The sequence below is a fragment of the Cervus elaphus genome, chromosome 23, assembly GCF_910594005.1.
Source record: "Cervus elaphus chromosome 23, mCerEla1.1, whole genome shotgun sequence".
NCBI lineage: Eukaryota > Metazoa > Chordata > Mammalia > Artiodactyla > Cervidae > Cervus > Cervus elaphus.
In genome coordinates, this window is record NC_057837.1 from 1653650 (window position 1) to 1680513 (window position 26864).

Here is a 26864-nt window from a genome sequence, read left to right on the forward strand (position 1 = left end):
CAAAGCTATGGTTTTTCCAGTAGTCATGTATGGATGTGAGAGTTGAACTATAAAGAAAGCTGAGCACCGAAGAATTGATGCTTTTGAACTGTTGTATTGGAGAAGACTCTTGAGAGTCCCTTGAACTGCAAGGATTTCCAGCCAGTCAATCCTAAAGGGTATCAGTCCTGAATATTCATCGGAAGGACTGATGCTGAAGTTGAAACTCCAATTCTTTGGCCACCTGATGCGCAGAACTGACTCAATAGAAAAGACCCTGATGCTGGGAAAGATTGAAGGTGGGAGGAGAAGGGGATGACAGAGGATGAGATGGTTGGATGGCATTACCAACTCAATGGACATGAGTTTGAGTAAGCTCCAGGAGTTGATGAAGGACTGGGAAGCCTGATGTGCTGCAGTCCATGGCGTCACAAAGAGTCAGACACGACTGAGTGACTTACATGTAAATTAAATATTTCTTTGAGAGTAAACTTGGGGATTTTGTGAAGATTTGGGGTTCCACCATAATGTTCATAAACAAAATTCCTCACCTTACTCAAGGTAGTAAATGGGCCTCAAAATGTAATCATCTCTAGCTTAAAATAAAAGGATGTACCCGCAGGACAAACTTGTTTCAGCCCCAAAAGGACTTTATCATGCTCACCTTAAATTAGGTAGCTCTACATTACCATGTGACATTTGCTAAATATCCAAATGAAATATTTTCCTGATGTTTAGAAAACGATACTTCGATTAGTAGAGTGGTTTGTTGCATGAGACACTAATGCTTTTCATATGACGCTTCAAAAACACATTTTATAAAAACATAAATGAGTCACTTGGCATAGGGAAGTGCACACTGTAGAAACTCAAATATTTTCTGTATAAATAAGTAAATCCGGATAAAATTTTTTTTAAACTAAAGGTAGTTATTTGGGGTTCCAAACAAAGCTGTGTTTTAAGATTCAAATATTTGAATGAATTCAATTTTCACTTAATCATAATTGGAAGACTGCCACAATTGTTGATCAATTGTACAACAGTGGTGAACTGTGTACTTCAGTATATTTGTTCCTAAAATGTTTTGAAACATAAATAGATACCCTCGTCTTTTAAATATACCCTAAAGAACTGACCTCAGCATTCCTAGGACTTTTAAGTTTAGGGAAAGTTAAATACCTTTCTCTCATTCCCTTCCCAATGAGAGAAACTTTATTGGTTGGTAAGTGTTCTTTTCCTCCAACTTTTTTGCATTTTTCACTCATTTACAGAGCAGGCTGGGCAGTAGAACAAAAACAATGTTGGTTACTGGGGATTAGTTTCCCAGTAGATAGACATAGGCTGTGATTATATATTTCCCAAAGAAGTTAGTCCTAGTTTGAGCATTTTTATCTGTGGCTTAGACCTTAAGAATGAGGACACTGACAGTTTAGAAGCTCGTCAGCATTTGGAAAAAGTGGGAATGTTGAGGATTAGCCTAAGGGAGTTGTCACTGAGCCAGGCTAACAGTATCCATCAAAAGCTGTAATTGTTATAAATGCTAACCCCAAGGCATCTTCCTAGTTAGCCTCCATTGTTTTAAGCATCTTCTTTCCCTTCAATTCACTATTAGTCCAAGAAAACTCTTCACTTAGCAAGAATAACAATATTTTGACGCTTTCTCCAAAAACACTAAATTCCATATTTACTCATGTCTTCTGTCTGAGATATAGAGCCTTTTCTTTCACAGCATCATGGGGGTACACAGATACTTTAGGGGGCACTTGGGTGAACATTTGTATTCTTACATCAATTAATTCACCCAAAGAATATTCTCACCACTATAAAAAGAAATTCTGTTCTCATGAACAATCACACACTTTCCTGCCTCCAACCAGACCCTGATAATTATTAACCTACTTTCTTTCACTATAGATTTGACTATTCTAGAGATTTAATGTAAACGGAATCATACAATATGTGGTCTTTCATGACCTGATTCTTTGGTTTAGCATATTTTCAAGAGTCACCCATGCTGTGGTGTGTAAAATACTTTGTTGCTGTTCATTGCAGTATGCTATTTCACTATAGAGACAGACCAGGTTTTACCAGCAGGTGGACATTCACTTTGTTTCTACTTCTTAGCTGTTTTGAATGATGCTACTGTGAGCTTTCATGTATAAGATTTTGTTTGGACATGTTTTTATTTCACTTGGATGAGTATGTAGGAGTGGAATTGCAGAATCACATGATCATGCTATGTTTAGCACCTTGAGGAACTGCAAAGCTATTTTCCAAAGTGACTGCAGGATTTTCCATAGCCCTCAGCAGTGTATATTAAATTTCTTATGATACAGAATTTACAAATATTTTCTATCAGTTATCTTTTTACTTTTATATAGTGTTCTTTGAAGCACAAAGTTTTCCGTTCTGATGAAATCCAAATTATCTCTTTTTTCTTTTGTTGCTTGTGCTCTCAGTGTCTAAGAAACCAGTGCTGAATCAAGGATCACATAGACTTTTCTTCTAAGATTTTTGTAACTTTATCTTTTACATTTCAGTCCAGTTCAGTCACTCAGCCATGTCCGACTCTTTGCAACCCCATGGACTGCAGCACAGCAGGCTTCCTTGTCCATCACCAACTCCTACAGCTTACTCAAACTCATGTCCATTGAGTCAGTGATGCCATCCAACCATCTCATCCTTTGTCCTCCCGTTCTCCTCCTGCCTTCAGTCTTTCCCAGATTCATTGAATCTTTTCCAGTGAATCAGTTCTTCACATCAGGTGGCCAAATATTGGAGTTTCAGCTACAGCATAAGTCCTTCCATGATTTCCTTTAGGATGGACTGGTTGGATCTCCGTGGGACTCTCAAGAGTCTTCTGCAACACCACAGTTCAAAAGTATCAATTCTTTGGCACTCATCTTTCTTTATAGTCCAACTCATCCAACTCTCACGTCTATATATTAATACTGGAAAGATCATAGCTTTGACTAGATGAACCTTTGTTGACTAAGTAATGTCTCTGCTTTTTAGTATGCTGTCTAGGTTGATCATAGCTTTTTTTTCCAAGAAGCAAGTGTCTTAATTTCATGGCTGCAGTCACCATCTGCAGTGATTTTTAATTTAGTGATTTTACATTTAGATCTCTGATTTATTTTGAGTTAATGTTTTTTATATAGTGTAAGCTTTAGGTCCAACTTCATTATGAGCATGATAAGAAGTTTCATTTTAAAATACTGGATTTTAATTTAAGAAATTTAACAACCAAAAAAAAAAAAAAAAACCCTTAAATGAAAAGAAAGCTAAACTATAAGCATCTAAGAAATATATCATGTTTTTTAAGCTTTATAGAAAAATCAGTCTATGTTCCATGTTATTGAGGGAATTTATATTTAAATTTTTACTTTATTTTTATTTTAATTTATAGAGGGTTATGGTATAATAGAGAAGTATATATATATATATGTGTGTGTCTGTGTGTCTGTGTGTGTGAAGCTCTGTTACTGCATAATTTTATTTTAAAGTAAAAGCCCTTGTGTTTTAAAGGTTAGAAGATGTATGCAAGATGGCCTCATCAGGCTCCATCTTCTTGAGTTATTAGTTATGAAATAAAGAAAGAGTTCCATTGTACTCATTTCATTCACATCAAGTTACCTTGTTGTCTATCTGAAAATGTTAGAAGCCTCTAGTAAGGATTTATTATAATGATAAATAAAATTATGCATTCCTCAATTCCTAAAAACATGATTTCCATGTTTTTCACTTGTAGAGCTATAAAAACAACTTTTTAATGAGGCCTAGGATTACCATGAGAGCTAATAACTTGAACTGGAAGTAATTTTATTGGTCAAATACAGTTTAAGGAGTCTTATTGGCTGAGTGTGCAGAAAGCACTGACTCTGATCAGTGTTCCAAGTATTTCTACTGGTGTTTTCAGAACATTTACTTAGCATTATTCATGTGTCTGCAAACTCGTAAGAGCTATAGTCTTGAGACAACTTTTTTCTGTTGATAAACCAACCAGCTTTATAGATGTGGAATCTAGAAAAAAATGGCATACATCATCTGATTTGCAAAGCACAATTAGAGACATGGATATAGAGAACACATATTTGGATGCCAAGGGAGAAATGGGGGAAGGGAGGAGCTGGGGGATTAGGATTGACACATATACACTACTACAGATAAAATAGATACGAGATACATGTGTCTCTTTCAGTTCTGGTTTCCGCGGTGTGTATGCCCAGGAGTGGGATTGCTGGGCGTATGGCAGTTCTAGTTCCAGTATTTTAAGGAATCTCCACACTGTTCTCCATAGTGGCTGTACTAGTTTGCATTCCCACCAACAGTGTAAGAGGGTTCCCTTTTCTCCACACCCTCTCTAGCATTTATTGCTTGTAGACTTTTGGATAGCAGCCATCCTGACTGGTGTGTAATGGTACCTCTTTGAGGTTTTGATTTGCATTTCTCTGATAATGAGTGATGTTGAGCATCGTTTCATGTGTTTGTTAGCCATCTGTATGTCTTCTTTGGAGAAATGTCTGTTTAGTTCTTTGGCCCATTTTTTGATTGGGTCATAATAGCCAGGACGTGGAAGCAACCTAGATGCCCATCAGCAGACGACTGGATAAGAAAGCTATGGTACATATGCACAAGGGAATATTACTCGGCCATTAAAAAGAATACATTTGAATCAGTTCTAATGAGATGGATGAAACTGGAGCCCATTATACAGAGTGAAGTAAGCCAGAAAGATAAACACCAATACAGTATACTAACGCATATATATGGAATTTACCAAGATGGTAATGATAACCCTATATGCAAGACAGAAAAAGAGACACAGATGTATAGAACAGACTTTTGGACTCTATGGGAGAAGGTGAGGGTGGGATGATCTGAGAGAATAGCATTGAAACATGTATATTATCAAGTGTGAAACAGATCGCCAATCCAGGTTGGATGCATGAGACAAGTGCTCGGGGCTGGTGCACTGGGAAGACCCAGAGGGATGGGATGGGGAGGGAGGTGGGAGGGGGGTTCAGGATGGGGAACACATGTAAATCCAACTAATAAAAATAAATGAAAATAAATAAATAAATAAAAAACAAACAACAACAAAAATAAATAGATATGAGAACCGACTGAACAGCAAGGGGGCGCTAGTCAATGCACTCTGGTGACCTAATTAGGGCGGAAGTCCAAAGGGAGAGGTGTGTGTATACACATAGTTGATTCATTTTGCTGAACAATAGAAACGAATGCAACACTGTAAAGTGGCTGTACCCCAATAAAAATTAATTTTAAAAGAAAAAAAACCATCCAGCTTTAAAGCTGGTTTTAGCTTCCTTAAGTACAGTCAGTGACCTTCTTCAGTGCTCCAAAACATTTCTCCCATGACACACTAAGCGTCTATGTATGTTTCTCCTCTGCCTGATTATCAGAACCTTGACAGCAAAGAGTATGCCCTGATACTAACATAGCATTAATGCAGAGCAGACTCCGGGAGATAGTGAAGGAAGGGAAGCCTGGGGTGCTGCAGTCCCTGGGGTCGCAAAGAGTTGGCCATGACTGACTGAACAGCAAAAGTATAGAGAAAGGAAATACAAGCATAAAGTTTGTTAAATTAATGGAGAGAGTGCAACTGAAAGAATACCTCAGGAAAGTATTTTTCTGATTATTAAATAATATTTAATAATATAATAATAGTAATCTCAGAATATTGATTTGGGCATAGGTGAATCAATTCTTATACTCAAGGTCACCAGAAGTAAATATTCACAGTTTTCCTGGGATTCTGTGATATAAAGATGCAAAAAGCAGTTTTGAAGAAGGCTGACCAGAAGGCCTCATCTTTGTTGCTCACCGGACGGGCACGGTAGAGAAAGGGTCCCAGAGCTCGCTGACCCTGCTCAACCCAGTACCCTATACATTCCCGGTCCAGTCTTCTCGTGGCCTTATTTTCCTGTAGCCGAGAGCCCTCTCCTCTACTGTGGCCAGGCGGAGGTCTAGAGTTGGAGGAGGCCCATCAGCCTCTGCTTATAGCCCTGGAGGCATTACATGGAGCGCCCTGTGTTCCCTGAGGGGCTTGGGTTATCACGGCTCCACTGAATACCGCCACTCTGCAGGTTACCACTGACCCCTCTGCCCCAGGTATAGGTGGGTGTCATGTCTCAGCCTCTGTGGACCCCTATAGCCTGCCCAGTGAACTTTAAGCCCCTTCCTGGCAGAGCTTCATTATGCAAAAATGAAACCACCAACTCAATTAACCCTTCCTTCTGAACAAAGGGCATTTTCTGAGGTGATCTGGAGAAAGTTACCTTCTGTTAAAGACCTTCCAGGAAGAATGTTTGGGTCCTACATGGATGGTGCATTCAGGTGTGTCTGCCAGACAGGTCAGGGCTTCACAGAGAAGTCAGGCAGAAGTGAATCTAGATGTGAGGTGGGTGAGTGCAAGGCCATTCTGTTTGCTTTCTTTTTAACCATAAAGCAGGGAAGCTTGAAACTGAATATTGGCTCTACTGTATGTATTAAATGTCTAAATATGAGCCTCTTTATTTCTCTAAAAGAAAAAAGATGTTTAAAGGTCTTTAAGGTATGTCCAATACTATGTTGAATTTGTAATTTTCCCTGTGCATTATAAAGCTGTTTGCCACACACATAGGAAAAACAGCAGTCATGTAAAATGAGGACTATCAAGTATTTTTTTTCAGCATCCCATCTAATGCTTAAAAGCTGTGTATGTGCGTATATGTATATACTTCAAGTACTCAGGTATTACAACATGATCGTTGCAGAGCCAGTTCAAGGACTTCTAGAAGCGATACATTCAACAATAATGACATTTGGGTACTGACTTCAGGGACACTAGCTGTACTCTTTGAGCATCCCTATGGGTATTGCAGTAACCTCAAAGAGGAAAGTCAGAATGTATGTTCACAGACTGCTCCCTTCTGTACTAATATGTAACCTTCAGTCAATAGCATAAGATTCTCTTACAAAGTCTAACATTTGTAAACCCTCATCTATCAATGGAAAAGAAAATGGTAGCACAAGTTCCCATTAAAAGAAAACTTGATTTTTAGTTTTTTAAAAAGTGTTTTCCTCATTAAATTTTTCTTGTTATTACAATAACGTATTAAGAATACATGATTTTTGTAAACATTTTCAAATTACAGAAAGGATAGAGAAAAATAAATCCTTATAAACTGATTATTTCTATAATATCAAATTAAGGAAAGCCTTTTCACACATGACAATATATCAGAAAATAAATCAAAAGACTGATAGATATGAATATCAGAATCTGAAAATTTTCTATCAAGAAAAAATGCATCATGACAAGCATTTATGACAAATGGCACATTTGGAAAAAAAATTATTGCAACATACATAGCAGGCAAAGTGTCAATGAAAGCAAAATCTTCTTATAAATTAATAAGAAATAGAAATATCCTACTAGAATGAGGAGATAACAGCCTGGACAAATAGTTCATACTACAAAAGACATCTGAATAGCCAATAAATGGATAGATACTTATCTTCACAAATAATTTTTAAAAACAAAACAAGAACAATATATTGTCTTTTTTCCAGTAAACTATCAAAGATGAAATTGGCAACAACCCATGTCTGAGACCTCATCAGGCATTTATGGAGCTGTAAACTAGTAAAGACTTTAGAGGGCATCTAGTAATATGCGTCATGTTACAGATCATGTATTGCAGATACCCGTGACCCTGCCTGAGAACTTACCTCAAGCAGATCTTCCGTCAAGTACATGATAATGTAGATATAAAGATGTTTGTCAAAGTATTGTTTATAAAAGTAAAACATATCCAGTGATGAAAGATATATTAAATAAATTATGGTAATTTATATAATGGAATATTGTGGGGTCACTGGTAAAGAGCCCACCTGCAATACAGGAATCCTAGAATTCTCCAGGCAAGAATTCTAGAGTGGGTTCCCATACCCTCTTCCTGGGGATCTTCCCAACCCAGGGATCAAACCCAGGTTTCCTGCATTGCAGGCAGATTCTTTACTGACCACCACGGAAGCCCCAAGTATTCAGTGCTTGAATACTAATTGTGGCTAATGGCAACCAGACTGGACAGCACAGGTACAGAACAGTGCCATCAACACAGAAAGTTCTACTAGGCAACACTGATCTAGAAAGGTGCTTTCTGACATATTTTTAGTGGTTGCTTCAGGCTAGTGGAATTTACAGTTAATTTAGTTTCATTACCCTTTTTGGAATTACTTGAATTTTTATGAGTATGCAACATCTTCACATTCAAAAATTATTTTCATCTGAAAAAAATAGCATCTCACAATATAGGCATGAGCACTGCTAATATTGGGTTTGCCAAAAAGTTCATTAGAGTTTTTCTTTAACACTTAATGGAAAAGCCCAAACAAACTTCTTGGCCAACCCAATAGTTGGTTATAATTCCTTTGAGTCTGTGCTGTCTGTAATCACAGTTGCACAGAATCAACATATAACTTCTTAGAGTTGCTTTTATATATAATATTGAATCATAAATGTGACTTTTAAAAGCTGCATAATATTCCATTCTATGTGCTTAAGTGATTTTTGTTTTATATGTTTCCTTGAAATACCACTAAAATACTTAAGAGTTTTGCACATCACTTGGATTTTGGAAAATCAAATTCATAATAAAGACACTAATTCATAGTTCTTTTGTTATAGTTACATAAACATCTAATATATAACACTTTGAAGATGCTTTGTTTATTCTAAATCACTATTCAAAATGACCCTCATAAAATATAATGGACTTAGAAATCAGTATGTTTGATGAAGTGCTTTATAATTCAATCATCCACTTCCACTACTCAATGTAACAATGCACAGAAATCTTTGTTAACATCTATCTTGTGTGGTGACTTAATCAAAATGTGTCACCTCTCTTTAAGTCGTTTAAAAATTGTTCTTTAAATGTATATACTTCATTTGGCTTCCTTAGGCTACATTTTAATAAATATAAAATCCTTTTAATGATATGAACCAAAGGAAAAAAAAAATATTTGAAGGGTTAAAGAACAATGACCTGAAATCCATGGAAGAGGAGAAAGTGTAAAAAATCCATTTGACATTTTGCTCTGCAGGTTGTTTTTCTGTTTTTAGAATCTAATCCAGGGTAAACCTGAAGTCAGGGGCTTTCTTTCTGCAGCCATTCTCTGATAGAGATGACTCTGGCAATCAGATTCCTTCACAAGGAGGAAAGATCTCCAAAGCACCTCAGACTCACATACTAAAAGCCCAGTTCATGACAATACATTTCCCCCGCCCCCCCTCCCCCGCCAACCTAAATTTTTTTCTGGTTATTAAACATAGCCATTATCATAAATTTTAAAAGATTTCTTTTTTTACAAGTAAACAAATTATATTAAAACTAAAGGTAATAAATACTCAAAACATTGCTTTCTATTTATTTTGTTGTATTTTATGATTGTCTGTGATCTCGAGGCTATTTATAGCTCTTATATATGTACAGTGAAATATCATATAATAGTGTGCTGCTGTACATCTCTTTCCACTTCTGAATTCAGTGAGGTATTCAGGCAGCTCACATTGGCTGTGGTGATGGTATTCACACTGTGGAGAGCAGTAAATGCCACAATTCGGGGCTGTGGGGGCTTGGTTCTTGCTTGCTTGGGTTTTGTTTTTGTTTCTTTTTTACCTTTGAAACCCTTAAACGTGTACCAGCATACCGTGAGAGGCAACCGATTTCTGCAAGCGTGTGTGTTAAGTTGTTTCTGTTGTGTCCGCTCTTTCCAACCCTATGGACTGTAGCCCACCAGGCTCCTCTGTCCGTGTAATTCTCCAGGCAAGGATACTGGAGTGGGTTGCCATGCCCTCCTCCAGGGTATCTTCCGAACCCGGGGACTGAACAAGCATCTCTTATGTCTCTTGCATTGGCAGATGGGTTATTTACCACTAGCACCACCTGGGAAGCCCAACCTATTCATGGTTCAGTGTAATCCATTTTTGTCCTTAATTGTTGAAATTTGCCAACAATGCTAGGAAATCACTAGACTAAAATGAAACTCTGAAGAAATCTTCCAGTATTGTCTAAAGGATATTTTGCAACAACAACAAAAATTGAACGGGAATCATTAGAGAAAAAAAAAGGAAAGTTCATGAATCAATCCTCTTGATTCTCTTGATTCCATTTTATATACTGCTCTATTTTTGAGCCCCTACATAAGTTTGTTATGAATTAATCATAAAGCAAACATTTGAATGAATTAATTAGAGAAATCAAGAAGTGGAATAATTTGAGCTAATCCTTGACAATAGGATGATTTCTCTTGATATGAAACTGGGTTACATTAAAATTCATCCTAAAACAGTCCATGCATTAAATGTTAATCTTCTTAAGATGATGTCAAAACATTTAGTTTGCCAATTTCCAAAGGATTTAAAAAATCCCCAGGGCCTACTTTGATAGAGGACAGAAAAGATGACTGAAAAGAGTAGGAAGGAGCAGAAAAGATGAAAAAGAGGGTAAGTAATATTTGAGAACAAAGTTAAAGTAAATTACTTTAAAATTGTTCAAGTGGTACTGGTAAAACTGGTCAACCACCTGTAAAAAAATGAAATGAACACTTTCTAATAACATACACAAAAATAAACTCAAAATGGATTAAAAATCTAAATGTAAGACCAGAAACTATAAAACTCCTACAGGAAAACATAGGCAAAACTCTCTGACATAAATCACAGCGAGATCCTCTATGACTCACCTCCCAGAATAATGGAAATAAAAGCAAAAATAAACAAATGGGACCTAATTAAACTTAAATGCTTTTGCACAATGAAGGAAACCATAAGCAAGGTGAAAAGACAGCCTTCAGAATGAGAGAAAATAATAGCAAACGAAGCAACTGACAAAGAATTAATCTCAAAAATATACAAGCAGCTCATGCAGCTCAATACAAGAAAAATAAATGACCCAATCAAAAATTGGGCCAAAGAACTAAACAGACATTTCTCCAAAGAAGACATACAGATGGCTAACAAACACATGAAAGGATGCTCAACATCACTTATTATCCCAGAAATGCAAATCAAAACCTGAATGAGGTACCATCTCACGCCAGTCAGAATGGCTGTTATCCAAAAGTCTACAAGCAATAAATGCTGGAGAGGGTGTGGAGAAAAGGGAACCCTCTTACACTGTTGGTGAGAATGCAAACTAGTACAGCCACCATGGAGAACAGTGTGGAAATTTCTTAAAAAACTGAAAATATATCTGCCATACAACCCAGCAGTGCCACTGCTGGGCATACACACAGAGGAAACCAGAATTGAAAGAGACACGTGCACCCCAATGTTCATCGCAGCACTGTTTATAATAGCCAGGACATGGAAGCAACCTAGATATCCATCGGCAGATGAATGGATTAGAAAGCTCTGGTACATATACACCATGGAATATTACTCTGCCATTAATAAGAATACATTTGAATCAGTTCTAATGAGGTGGATGAAACTGGAGCCTATTATACAGAGTGAAGTAAGTCAGAAAGAAAAACACAAATACAGTATATTAATGCATATATACAGACTTTAGAAAGATGGTAACAACAACATTATATGCGAAACAGCATATAACTTTTGGACTCTGGGAGAAGGCGAGGGTGGGATGATTTGAGAGAATAGCACTGAAACTTGTATATTACCACATGTGAAATAGATCACCAGTCCAGATTCGATGCATGAGACAGGGTGCTCAGGGCTGGTGCACTGGGATGACCCTGAGGGATGGGATGGGGAGGGAGATGGGAGGGGGGTTCAGGATGGGGACACATGTACACCCATGGCTGATTCATGTCAATGCATGGCAAAAACCACTACAATATTGTAAAGTAATTAGCCTCCAATTAAAATAAATTACTTAATTTTTAAAAATTGAGTGCAAGTGGACAAGTAAAATGTGAAGAATTGGCTAATAATGTCCTGGGAATACTTAATTGCTTTTTTGTACAATTTTTGTAAAGTTTTGAGAGCTCCAAACTCATTGAATTCTCATTTCATTCCTGTTTAGAAATGTACTAACAATTTTGGTGATATCATAATGGCATAGAGATCTTATTGACCTGCCTAATTTTACTGACTAGAAACATTCAAATAACTCTCAAGATAATTGTTTTCTCATTGAAAGTTGCAGTCTTAGAGATGACAATTTTGGGCTTCAGGTAAAATGTTGGATTATTTTGAAGGATGGACAGCAAACAGCTTTAGAAAACATTTTCTTACTTTCAAAGAGAAGCATGTACATAAAAGCATATTTAATACAGGACTTATTTAGATGCTATTAGTTATTTCTTACAAAAGTAGGCATCAGACCTCCTCCATACTTTGAATTATAAAGAGTTTTCTAGCTCTGTGTTCCTGAATGAATAATATATTATTGATCTTTATTCATTATGGAATATAGTTAATTTATCTAGAATAATGGGAAAGAAAAGAGATATGAATAAAACTAGGATATAAATCTGAAAATTTGAAATATTTTTAGAATCTTTAATGAACACATATTCACATCAATTGGATTGGCCAAAAAGTTCATTTGAGTTTTTCTATAAGGTGCTATGGAAAAATCTGAATAAACATTTTGGCCAACCCAATATATTTGGGTTCTAGATAAATTATCCAATTTATTTCAAACTCGTCCAGTTTCCTATAACAAATTGCCAGGAAAATTTCTCTCCTATAAACTTCTATGTTTGCATGCTAAGTTACTTCAGTCGTGTCTGACTGTTCTACCCCATGGACTGTAGCCCACTAGGCTCCTCTGTCCATGGGATTCTCCAGGCAAGAATACTGGAGTGGGTTGCCATGCCCTCCTCCAGGGGATCTTCCCGACCCAGGGATCGAACCCGGGTCTCTTATGTCTCCTGCACTATTGCTTTATAACTTTAATAAGGAGAGATAAGGAGATAAGCAGCTTACAGTGTTTTCACTGCTATTTTTCATGTGATACTTAAAATAAGTTTATTATGTCAGTCATCACAAGAAATATATGAATTATTTCTTTACATGTGACACAGTACAGTTGCAGATTTAATTTTGATCACCACACTAATACTTTAAGATGAGTAGGCATCATTATCAAGCATATTGAGTAAAAATTAAGCTGAAGCTCAGGAAAAATAAGTCAAAGCTGGTTAAACATAGGAGTCAGGAACATAAAAGTTGTAGAAGTGTCCTTTAGCACTCTTTAAATTATGCTTCCTGTGGAAGAGCAAGATAAGGAAAATATAAAATTTAAGTGTGTGTGTGTTTAAAATATAGGTAGAAGCTGTAAATATATAAATGTAAATACAAATATATGTCTTTCTTGGTAAGTCACAAAGTAGGTAAATATATATACATATATATAGTAGCATGTTCTAGTGCCCTTAAGAAATTAAATTATCCAGTAGATGCCCCCATATTGTATTTCATTTTCAGGCTATTGATTTCTTTTTCAAGTACTCACAGCTTGTTATGTACTGCCCTGAGCACTTAACATAATTATTCATTTATTCCTGTAATGAAGAGACCGAATCACAGAAGGGTTAAGAAAACTCAAGAAGTTGCGTTACTTTTAACTGGCCCACCCAAAACTCAGTCAGTGAAACAGGATACAATTTCCAAGGTCTCCCTCCAACTGTCAGAAGTCCTTAGCATCTATGCTAAGCACCCAGATTTTCCAGAAATGGCAAAGGGAGCATTGTTTGTGTTTGTCATTGGACCTTCTTTTTTTATAAGCTTGATTTAAACTTACATTCTGAGGTTTCAGAAACCCCTTGGGTGCCCTCTGTGTCAAATACCATATAAGGAGGCAGATCCCATAACAAAATAGGAAAAAAAAAAAAAAAAAGTCTCACCAATAAAGGACTCACGGCCTAGAGACAACTTAGTAAATGTTATCTGCATTCCTTTAACAAACAGGCTTCATTATTCTAAAACGTGGGCACAATGATACTGAAACTTACCCCGAAGCAGCACACACACACAAAGCTGAAGGGGACTGTATGCACGCCTTTCTGTGGTGGATTTTAAACGGAAAGGAAGATAGAGGGCTAACTGCCTGATTTGCACAGACCACTAGCCCTCAGGACATGTGGCTCTTTATGCATTGGAGTGGAAATGACTGTGCGTATGAATTTAGCTGACAGTTAGGTGGTGGTTGCATGTGTCAAAGAAGGCCATGGGGAGAGTTTGAAGAATGAATGACAAGCTATCTATACTTTAGAATTTTTAAGTTTGACAAATACTGACTAGATGAGGTGGAGGAAACTCACTACTTTTCCCACTGACTTTTCAAAAAAAAAAACAACTGCTATATATTTCATGCACTTTGACATTCCGTAAAGATGATTGTACTAATAATGACTAAACTTGGCTGTTTAGCTTCCGTTCTTTCCGAGCAAGACAAGAGGTGCCATTAGACCATATTTCTTTCCTATTTTAATTTCACATTTGAATTATTTTGTATTTTAAGGAGCTGCCTAAAATATCACCATGAAACATGACTTGAATGGATGCCAGTTTAAGTTTATTCCGCCATTTGAACTGTTTGCTCAATTTTTATATCAACTCCATCAAGTTGTATTTATATTTACATTTCAACAGTTTGTTAGTTTTCAGCTCAATAAACTAATATCTGGCATTTTCAAGGCACTTTATTCTGGATGGAGATGCATAGTCAGGCCAACTAAACTTTCTCTTCACCACTGAAAGATTTCTTTACTCGTACATGGAAGTTTCCCATGTGCAGTGGAGACTGTATGCCACTTCATCACCACTATACCCAAACAAGCAGAAGGATCCTTGTTATGATGGTGCCTCTGTAAGATAAGAGGGTCAGCACTGCTCTCTTCCTTTCTCGCATTTGCTGATAGTCACTGCCCTTTGCTACAGTCAGTCTATTCTCTCTTAATTCTTCCTTCCATCTGAAAGAATAGCTGAAAATATTCAAGCTCCGCCATTGTCACTTACAGGAAGAAATGGATAAACAACATCCACCTGGGCTTTCCAGGTGGCACTAGTGGTAAAGAACCCACCTGCCAATGCAGGAAACTTAATAAGAGATGCAGATTCGATCCCTGGGTCAGGAAGATCCCCTGGAGGTGGGCATGGCAACCCACTCCAGTGTTCTTGCCTGGAGAATCCTATGAACAGAGAAGCCTGGGGGTCTACAGTCCATAAGGTTGCAGAGTCAACCACACTGAAGCAGCTTAGCGTGCATGCACAGCTTGCACACACTCCACGTCTTCCCCTCTGTGTAGGAGAGTGTTCATGGGACTGCATTTCAGTGTTACAGTCCATGCAAGTGGCAAGTGCTTTATCCAAAAAGGCTTGCTGGCTGTGTGAGCTGCCTAAACTGTTGGTACATCCTGAAGAAGAGAATGGTTTTATTCCTCATGACATTTGTAAAAAAGAGAGCAAAACCTTACAGTGAGAATAAGTACTGATTCCAAGGGGATTTATTCGTCTATTTTTTTCTTTTCCAAAAGTCAAAAATTAAATTCAAGACTTTGATGGAAAACCACCATGGACATAAGTTTATATCTTTCCTTCACAACAGATTTAAATAAAGCATAAACATACTAACATCACTTTAGTTTAATAACTGATCTACCTCTTTCATTTCCGATAGCTGTACTGAGTTTTAATAGACTTTTACATACCTGGCTTTTATGTAAATGATGGATTAAAGTTACATCCATTTAACAGTAATTCAGATTGAAAATGCTGTATTAAGTGATAGGAATGAAATTAACCTAATATGCAAATTGTCTCCGTAAGCCTAACATCCAGTCAAGATGTATTTTATGGGGATAAAAAATGAGTGAGGTATGTTTTCTGCACCAAGAACGTTTTCTTGTGTCAAAATGAAATCTAAAGGTATTGAAAAGATTTTTTATTTTGTGAATATCTGAACTACAAATAGTTTTTCTTTAAAAGTCATATAAATCAAAGAATGAACACTGAAACTGGAATTTGACTTTTTTAAAAATCATCCTTCAGCTTGTGATGCTTTCTTTTATTAATTTCAACCATGTTGAATGATATAATTATAGTAACACACACTATCTCAGGTGTAGACTAGTCTTGACTTCTTCAGTTGCCTTTTACCTGGAAATGTGAATCATTAATCTGAGCAATTTAGCTTTCTTTGCAGTAGAACTGAAGTAATTTAATCATGAATCCTGATGATTGAGAGAAGATGAGTTTATTTAGTCAGACAGTCTCTATTTCATAACTTTCATGGCAGTAGAGATGATCCAGCACTTGACTTTAAAAGTACACTTAACTGCCAGGAGTCTTTGTTGGTCTGGCCAATTCCAGCTGTGGAGACACATGGGGCTGTTCTCTGGGGAGAGTAGGCCTGAGTGACAGATTACTCAAACTAGAAATTCCAAGTTCACCTCACCTGATTTTTTTTTATGAGCTATACTCTTTCAGGCTCTGCAACAGAGAAATTTAACATTTTTTGAGTTGTGGAGATAGCTTGTTTTTTTTCTTTGTAAAAATTTCAAAGAATGTTTATTTCGGGGACTAAGAAATATGTTTGAATCTTGTAGTAACCCATGTATGTAAATCCTTTTCTGAAATCTGGTCAGGAGATTCCATCAATGAGAAGCAGATATCAATTTCCTTAGTAGAATAGGCTTGGGGGAGGGGTTTTATGCAAATTGTCTGTAGATTTTTGTTATTGTTACAGCATAGTTTTATTTTGTTTGTTTTTGAAATGCAGCCACTCATATCCCCAGATCTGAGAAACAGTCCCCCAGAGACAACCATAGTTTAGACATGCTTATTTTATTTTTTGTTTTTGTTTATTTATTTGTTGGCTGTGCTATGCGGATCATTGTTCCCAGACCAGGGATTGAAACTGGCCTGGCAGTGAAAATGCCAAATTCTAGCCACTGGACTGCCAGGGAACTCCCTAGACATGTTTAAATCCCTTCCACTTACAAGTTTCTACAAACATTAGGTGCCTTTGCTATTTATTCTTCCAGATAATTTCCCCCTTTTGCCTATTCTAGATTTTCCTCTGCGGAAAACAACTGAGGGCAACTTTTCGTACTTGAAAGGATCGATATCTTTGTCGAGAATACCCTGCACATATCAATATGCTCAGGAATGAAGAATGAGGCTTGAAGCCAGCACATCAGTTTGGGCTGTTGTGTTCAAAATGAGAAAATTTAGAGTTTAGGGAAAAAGAAAAGTGAAGTCATGTCTTCAGGAAGGCATTTCTAATATAACCAAATCTGGTGTTGATAAAAATGAAATAGATGAAGAAAAAGGTCAGTTTTAAAGAGAAATAAAATGATTAATGATAGAAAAGAAAGATACAGTTTAAAAATTTGGATCCATCACCAAGAAAGGGTATTAGAAAGTTGCTTCTTATATATTTAAATGATTTCTCTGTTTACTTTCAGAACAATGTAACTCTAAACTAGTGTGGTTTCCCTTGAAAAAATAGTTCCAAAATGCCTTGCTTCTCCAGTTCATGCTCAATAATCTTTTTTAAATTTATCATATAATTGTTAACTGGCTTCCCTGGTGGCCCAGCTGGTAAAGAATCTGCCTGCAATGTAGGAGACCTGGGTTCTATCCCTGGGTTGGGAAGATCTCGTGGAGAAAGGAATGGCTACCCACTCCAGAATTCTGGCCTGGAGAATTCCATGGACTGTATAGTCCATGGGGTTGCAAAAAGTCCTACATGACTAAGCAACTTTCACTTTCATCTCAGATACATAGAAATATAATAATAAATCCTCAAATAACTACCCCTCATATTAAATCATCACTGTCATTTGCCAGCCTGCATTATCCTCCCAATCCTAGATATCACTTCTACATACTTCATTACAAATTTTTAGTTACATAAAACCAATAGGTTTTAAAAATATATATGAACAGTCATTAGTGGGAAAACTTATGGAAACACAGTCATCTTTCTTATAAATTCTGTACCTAACAGTATTGTTGGGGAGAGTGGGAATTCTGGAAGTCTTTTTCCAGAATTATTTTCTATTCTGGTCACATTCTCTGCATGCTTTCTACTTGCCTATTTCTCAAGGGAAATTCAAATGAACCCGTGAATCAATCAACTATTGATTGATTTAATCAGTACTCAACTATCGATTTAATAAGTGGGCAAACGTATTTTTAATGGACATGTGAATCGGGCTGGCAAGTGTATAGGAGGAAGAGAAAATACTTGAGAGAGAAAAGAGCCAGAGGATGGATCACAGGGCTCTCACTGGAAGGGAGGAAGGTGCAAAGTACAGGGCCCTTTCACGTCCCCACAGTACCCCATTTGTTGCAGAAATAAGGATGTCAGTGAACTCCACAATCACTGGCTTAACACTAGAGATTTATAAGCACAAGTTTCAGGTGGTTTCTGAGGATTATAATTTTCCTCAAGTACACAAACATTTAAGGACTGATCAATGTGTTTTCTCCCTGAACCTTGCCACAATTGTGTTTAAAGCCTGGGATGCAGTTAACTGTTTCACAGAACAGCTGGTATCATTCTTTAACCAGCCTGCAAAAAAAGTTCATTCTTTCTGAACATTTTTCTTTAATCTTTCAATAATGGTAAAAGGATAAAACTTTCCCTTTTTGCCATGATTGTTTACTTTTTTGTTTTGTTTTTTTTTACTGTATTCCTTTCCTTTTCTAGGTCATGCAAATTATGTTTTTGTGATAGTGTTTGATCTTTCACAGAGGCCTGATGTTCTTGATAAATTATCAACGTGTTAGTCAAGTTTAAGTTTCTATTATATTGAGTGCAGCTTTGAAATGTGATTTTCTCTCTTTGTAACTTACCTGAGAGGGTACCTCTTCATGCAGCCAAACAGAGGAGAAAGTTTATTAAGTAAAGGGAGAATTAATGTCACCAAATAAAATAACTCAGCTGGAAATATATTGCTTTCTTCTTTTTTTTTTTGTTTGTTTTTCTAGTTCTCTATTTCTTTTCAAGCGTGCTGTTTATAAAAACCTCAGAAGGGAGATCAGAATAACCAGCCTAAGTCATTAAGCTGTGTTGGCCCAGCATGTAGCTAAATAAATAAGAATATAAGTTATTCCTTGCTCAGAAGCTGGTTGCAGATTTGCTAAGTGATTCATTTGAGGCTAATTTTCTGCATGACCCTCTCATTATCTTCAGGACCTGTCGTATGAAAGGAAAATAATTTCAGGCAAACCGACAGAACCCTATGGTAGATTTTATTATGAATTCAGAAACTTTGGAACATCCTTTTCCCAGCAGGTCTAGGTCCCCAAAAGATACATGCTTCTGATGTCCTAAAGAACATCTGCTCTGAAAAGACTGCAGAATTTCTCTATGTCCAAATCCCAGTATTTGTGAGGCTAGAATAGAGATACCAAGGGAACATTTCATGCAAAGATGGGCACAATAATGAACAGAAATGGTATGGACCTAACAGAAGCAGAAGATATTAAGAAGAGGTGGCAAGAATACACAGAAGAACTACATGGAAAAGATCTTAATGACCAATATAACCATGATGGTGTGATCACTCACCTAGAGCCAGACATCCTGGAGTGTGAAGTCAAGTGGACCTTAGGAAGCATCACTAAGAACAAAGCTAGTGGAGGTGATGAAATTCCAGCTGAGCTGTTTCAAATCCTAAAAGATGATGCTGTGAAAGTGCTGCACTCAGTATGCCAGCAAATTTGGAAAACTCAGCAGGGGCCACAGGACTAGAAAATGTCAGGTTTCGTTTCAACTCCAAAGAAGGGCAATGCCAAAGAATGTTCAAACTGCCACACAATTGCATTCATCTCACGTGCAAGCAAAGTAATGCTCAAAGTTCTCCAAGCTAAGCTTCAACAGTATGTGAGTCAAGAATTTCCAGTTGTTTGAGCTGGATTTATAAAAAGCAGAGGAGCTAGAGATCAAGTTGCCAACATCCATTGGATCATAGAAGAAGCAAGAGAATTCCAGAAAAAACATCTACTGCTGCTTCACTGATTATATACTAAAGCTTTTGACTACATGGATCACAACAAGCTGTGGAAAATTCTTAAAGAGTTGGGAATACCAGACCACCTCACCTACCTCCTGAGAAACCTGTAGGCAGGTCATGAAGCAACAGTTAGACCTAGGCATGGAACAACAGACTGGTTCCAAGTTGGGAAAGGAGTATGTCAAGGCTGTATATTGTCACACTGCTTATTTAATGTATATTCAGAGTACATCATGCAAAATGCCGGGCTGGACATGTACAAGCTGGAATCAAGATTGCCAGGAGAAATACCAATAACCTCAGATATGCAGATGACACCACCATTATGACAGAAAGCAAAGAGTAACTAAAAAGCCTCTTGATGAAAGTGAAAGAGAAGAGTGAAAAAGCTGGCTTAAAACTCAAAATTCAGAAAACTAAGACCATAGCATCCAGTCCCATCACTTCATGGCAAATAGATGGGGAAGCAATGGAAACAGTGACAGACTTTATTTTTTGGGGCTCCAAAATCACTGCAGATGGATGAAGCCATGAAATCAAAAGACGCTTGCTCCTTGGAAGAAAAGCTGTGACAAACTTAGAGAGTACTAAAAGCAGAGACATTACTTTGCCAACAAAGGTCCATCTAGTCAAAGCTACAGTTTATGGAAGTGAGAGTTGGACCATAAAGTAGCCTGAGAACTGAAGAATTGATGCTTTTGAACTGTGGTGTTGGAGAAGACACTAGAAAGTCCCTTGGACTGCAAGGAGATCCAACCAGTCAATCCTAAAGGAAATCAATCCTGAATAATCATTGAAAGGACTGATGTTGAAGCTGAAGCTCCAATACTTTGGCCACCTGATGCAAAGAACTGACTCAGTAGAAAAGACCCTGATGCTTGGAAAGATAGAAGGCAGGAGGAGAAGGAGATAACAGAGGATGAGATGGTTGGATGGCATCACTGACTCAATGGACATGAGTTTGAGCAAGCTCCAGGAGACAGTGAAGGACAGGGAAGCCTGGTGTGCTGCATGCAGTCCATGGGGTCACAAAAAGTCAGGCAAGACTGAGCAACTGAACAGCAGCAATCGCCTGTGTGGCTATTTTGCTGAATCTAACAGCCTCTGTTTCTCTCATTGCTGAATGTTGGAGACGGCCCATGCTGTGCACTTAGCTAGTTTTCTGCCCCAACCCTAGATGGCATTGCTGTGCTTTGATTCTGCCAGAACCACCTTTTTCCTTTAAAATGTGTTTATAGGGAGAGGGATGAGATTTTTGCATTTCGATTCATGGGTTGATTGGAGGAAATAGAAGGAGAATTGTGACACATAAAAATGTGTTACTGAATGACACATTGATTGAGGACGTCTTTCTTCCAGTTCTATTGAGATATAACTGACATAACCTTGTGGAAGTTTAGCATGCACAGCATGTTGGTTTGTTACACTTATATATTGCAAAATGGTTACCAGCAGAGTATTAGCTAACACCTCCATCACCTCACATAATTATCATTTCTTTTCTTCTGGTAAGAGCATTTAAGATCTACTCCCCTCCTATTTTTCAAGTATGTAATACAACATTATCAATATTAACTATAATCACATGCTGGACAATAGATGCTCAGACCTTATATCTGGAAATTTATACCCTTTGACCAATATCTTCCCATTTTTTCCCCATCCTCCAGTTCCTGGTAACCACCACTCTGTAATCTCTATTACTATGATTTCAGAACTTTTAGATTACAGGTAAATGATATCATGCAGTATTTTTCTTTCTCTTTCTGACTTCTTTCACTTACCATGATACCATGAGGATCATAAATCTTGATCCAGAAATCCTTTCATGATTTCAGAACTTTTAGATTACAGGTAAATGATATCATGCAGTATTTGTCTTTCTCTTTCTGACTTCTTTAACTTACCATGATACCATGAGGATCATAAATCTTGATCCAGAAATCCTTTCTCCACAACCTTTGGGCAAGTTATTTTACCTCTCTGGACTTTTCTGGGGTGAGAGACTTCAAGTCATACCAATTTCTTTTAAGAATAAAGGCAACTTTGTCCTGAGATTATCATACTAAGTGAAGTAAGCCACACAGAGAAAAACAAATATCTTATGATATTTCTTATATGTGGAATCTAAAAATATGATACAAATGAATTTATTTGCAACACAGTCATAGAAAACAAAAATGGTTACCAAAGAAGAAAGGAGGGAGGAAGGGTAAATTAAAAGCTTGGGATTAATATATACACACTAGATATAAAATAGATAACCAACAAGGACCTACTGTGTCCTTGTATCCCTGTATCACAGGGAACTCTACTCAATATTCTGTAATAACCTTTTAGGGAAAAAAAATCTGGAAAAGAATATATACATATGGAAAGTGAAAGTGTTAGTTGCTCAGTCATGTCTGACTGTTTGCAACCCATGGACTGTAGCCCACCAGGCTCCTCTGTCCATGGAATTCTCCAGGCAAGAATACTGGAGTGGGTAGCCATTTCCTTCTTCAAGGGTTCTTCCTGACCCAGGGAATAAACCTGGGTCTTCTTCACTGCAGGCAGATTCTTTACTGTCTGAGCCACCAGGGAAGCTTTGTGTATATATATATATGTATATATATATATATATATAAACCAAATCACTTTCACGGAGAAGGCAATGGCAACCCACTCCAGTACTCTTGCCTGGAAAATCCCGTGGACAGAGGAGCCTGGTAGGCTGCAGTCCATGGGGTTGCAAAGAGTCAGACACAACTGAAGCGACGTAGCAGCAGCAGCAAATCACTTTACTATACGCCTGAAACTAACACAACATTGTCAATCAACTATACTTCAATAAAAATTTTAAAAAATCAAAGAATAAAAGTAAACTTTGTTTTGAGGGCATTCTAGCTCTAATTCTTCTGAAATCAAGCTGCCATGTTGGAATCTCTAGCTGACTAATTTTTTTCAATCTTTGTTTATTATCCAGGACCCTAAATTACGTGAACTTCTGGATGTGGGGAACATTGGGCGCCTGGAACATCGCATGATAACAGTGGTGTATGGGCCTGACTTAGTTAACATCTCGCATTTGAACCTTGTGGCTTTCCAAGAAGAAGTGGCTAAGGTATGGTGGATTGAAACCTCTGAAGCTGATCACCTCAATCTGAATTCGTATGATATTATCCTGATTCCTTTGAAAGACTTTGAGTTTTCATCATATTTATCTTGTGTTAAAATTCCATCTAAAAATCAACTCGCTGCCAATTAGAAGTGTGATTCAAACACTTTCAAATAATGGCGTTGACTTAAAATTATGGATTTTTTCCTTAGAAATTAGGCATTTGATATCATTTCTTTTCAAAAGAAAATATAGAGGAAACCACATTCCATTTCATCTGATCATCTTATCCCAACTCATTTTCTCTTAGCCTTACCATCTTCTTTCCATCTGTCTCCTAGAAGACAGACATTCTCAATACCTATTCAATTTCTTTTACAATGGGCAGCACCTAATCCATGATTATGCACAATTATGCTCAATTAATATGAGAAAGGATGAAAAATTCTTAGAAAATTAATTAAAAATCTTAATAATAAATATTTATTCAGCCATGTACTAGAAAGATGAATTAGATATGGATTCTTCATTAAAGAGTTGCTAATTTACTAAGTTAATGGGCCTTTCAGACAAATACAGAAATAATCAGAAAAAAGGCAGGGTATATCAAATAAGAAGCTATGAATTTCTGGGCAACTTGGACTCAGGTAATTTGATGCTTTCTCTAAAACTGTTCAATTGCCATTAAAAGAGCTTGAAATGAACATGTTTAAAGTAAAGGTTTCTTTTTCCATGATTATACTTTGTAAGATACTTATGACGGTCCTGGGGCTCCCTGGTAGCTCAGCTGGTAAAGAAGCCGCCTGCAATTCAGGAGACCCTGGATTGATTCCTGGGTTGGGAAGATCCACTGGAGAAGGCCTAGGCTACCCACTCCAGTATTCTTGGGCTTCCCTTGTGGCTCAGCTGGTAAAGAATCCACCTGCAATGCAGGACACCTGGGTTTAATCCCTGGGTTGGGAAGATCCCCTGGAGAAGGGAAAGGCTACCCACTCCTGGTCCATGGCCCATGTAGTCCAGGGGTCACAAAGAGTTGGACATGACTGAGTGACTTTCACTTTCACTTGCAAAGTTGACCCTGACCCTTTATACAGTTTCCTTCCAGAGGGGACATGGGGGTACCTATGGCTGATTATTGTTGATGTTTGATAGAAAACAACAAAACTCTGCAAAGCAACTATCCTTCAATTAAAAAATAAAGTGGTTAAAAAAAGTATATGAATCTAAGTAAAAGTTGAAGTCTGCATGTCATATCTGTGGCCTTATATAGCTTCTCACATCATGGTTGACAACTATGGGGTCATGTCAGGCCAGTGTTCATTGTCTGAGCATTGTGATCTATAATTTTTTGACCTTCAGTGCTCTGACATTTTTCTGAGCTACATACACCAAATGGTATGTCCTGACCTCTAATTTATTAGTGATTATTTGTTGTTGTTCAGTCGCTCAGTCATGTCCGACTCTTTGCAACCCCAACCCCATGGACTGCATGCAGCATACCAGGCTTCCCTGTCCTTCACCATCTCCCAAAGTTTGCTCAGGCTAATGTCCATTGGGTTGGTGATGCCCATCCAACCATCTCATCCTTGTCATCCTCTTCTTCTCCTGTCTTCAGTCTTTCCCAGCATCAGGGTCTTTTCCAATGAGTGAGTCCTTCGCATCAGGTGGCCAAAGTATTGGAGCTTCAGCTTCAACATCAGTCCTTCCAATGAATATTCAGAGTTGATTTCCTTTAGTTTGATTGGTTTGATCTCCTTGCAGTCCAACAGACTCTCAAGAGTCTCTTCCAACACCACAGTTCTAAAGCATCAATTAGTGATTATGGTAGAGGTTTATTTCCAAAAGTTGCATAATAGCAACTTCAGTTCTTACAGTGGAATGAATAAAATGCTATCTAGTTTTGATACTCTGAGGTCTTGAAAAGCTACTTTTTAAGGCTGTTTTACAAACTCAATCTATTTTATATCTTCAAGAACTAAGTCACCCGTTTACGTCTATGGTATAGTTTGCGCTTAGAGAGACCTCAGTTCACTGAAACACTGTCTGTGTGGCCACATTGTACTGCTTTGCAATCATTCTTATTTTGGTACCTGCTGGTGATCTGTTGAGTGTATACACTTCACTTCTCAGTATATGTATGTATGATTGGATGGATGAATGAACATAGATAAATAAATACTAAATATTTCTACAATAATTTTCAAATATCACTGCTAGAATACAATCATGTTCAGTTCTTAGTAAAATGACCAGTTTATAATATTCATTAACACTCAATCAGAAGGACTTAATAAATCACAGTAACTTACAGGGAGGCTTTTACTGTGAGTGAATATAGATTTTATATTATAAACCAATCTGCATATTTTATGTTGCATTAAACCTTTGTGCACTGGTGTTAAACATTTTAACTTTCTCCTCTCTGTGGTCTTCTGCTCATTAATTTTCTTTAGAGATTGTGATTACCAAGCCCTGTAGTATTCCCTGTCAGAACTGCATCTATAGACATTTTTCCAGCAGCTACTTGCCTGATATAATTAACAAAGCTACAGAATATGTTTTGCCTTCCCTGACTGTGATATTCTGTAGGGTATTTTTTCCCCCACTGAAATTGCTAACCAGAAGGTTTAGATTTGCAAACACTATGTGCTCTGAAAACTTAATTTCCACCCTTCTAATTGTCAGTACTGTCTCATAACATCACGCCTTCTATTTAGTCTTGGGAGCCAACATAGGTAGTAGCTTGTATAGTGCCTGCACCAAAGGAGACAGTTTACCTCGTTATGTAGAATGCCCAACAGGAACCTGGGCTTCTCTAAAAGTCAAATGTCTCCGGAAGAAATTGTTGACAAAGGCATTCAGGCTCATTCATTCATTCAACACGCATTTGTCAGGTGCCTTCTCTGTGCCAGTGTCAGGGACACAGCATTCTGTAGAAAATAGATACATCATGATGATGAAGCACTCTGATTGTGGGTCAGGTGGAGGTCTGTGTGGAGGGATAAAGCAGAAGAAGAGCATGTGAGGGTGGAGGAGGGGGATTATTTCTTGATGGAGTGCTCAGAGAAGGCAAAACTCTGAAGGAAGTTGCTCAACTGCAAAGTATCATAGATTTCTGAGAAATCTCTTCAGTTAATTAATTTTTTTGTCAGAACCAGGACGTCAACTTTCCTAAATATATTTTTCCAGATTTTCATGCTTTCTTTCTTACATAAATCACTTGAGATTTTTCTTTTAGACAAGTGACTGCTTTCAAAGATGGATTGGGGAGAAAACTGTCTTTCAATTTTTCCCTCTGTGGTTAGACTACAAAAGTGGCCTTTTGCAGTGAAATAACAGTATTCTTCTTGATATGAAGCACAATTTGCCAACCCTCTGTGTCCTAAGGATCAAATCCCTCTGATCCAAGGGCTACCTCCCTTTAATAGACTTGGAAAATAGGGGGTTTGTTTCGTATCTGTCCTCTGAGAGTCACACTTCTTCCTGCATCTCCTACTGCCTTGAGGACCAACAAGCACATCCATGTTTGTTGTCCCTGACTTCAGCACCCCATCTCTGGGATGCCCTGATTCCTCCTCAGAGCTACAGAGAGATGGAGGGTATCATCATCCTTCCCTTTACCCTCCGCTGTTAACTCCCAATAGTCCTCCACACACAGGTATTAATGCAGGGCTCCTGGCAAAGTTGCAGCTACCAGCAAAGGAAATTAGCAAAGGCAATAGAAGTTGACTTCTTCGTTTGTGGTGTAGGCTTTTGAAGGACTTTAGCTTTTATTCTG

At 37.5% G+C, this 26864-nt stretch overlaps 1 protein-coding gene across 2 annotated transcripts in view; it reads left to right on the plus strand.

Moving 5' to 3' along the window:
* The window catches only part of PLCB1 (phospholipase C beta 1), an 854892-nt gene that overhangs the window by 531691 nt on the left and 296337 nt on the right, over positions 1–26864 (plus strand). For both annotated transcript variants that reach the window (XM_043883527.1, XM_043883528.1), the window contains exon 4: positions 22955–23092. In XM_043883527.1, coding sequence (XP_043739462.1) covers positions 22955–23092 — 138 coding nt within the window. The remainder of the gene's footprint in view (positions 1–22954; positions 23093–26864) is intronic.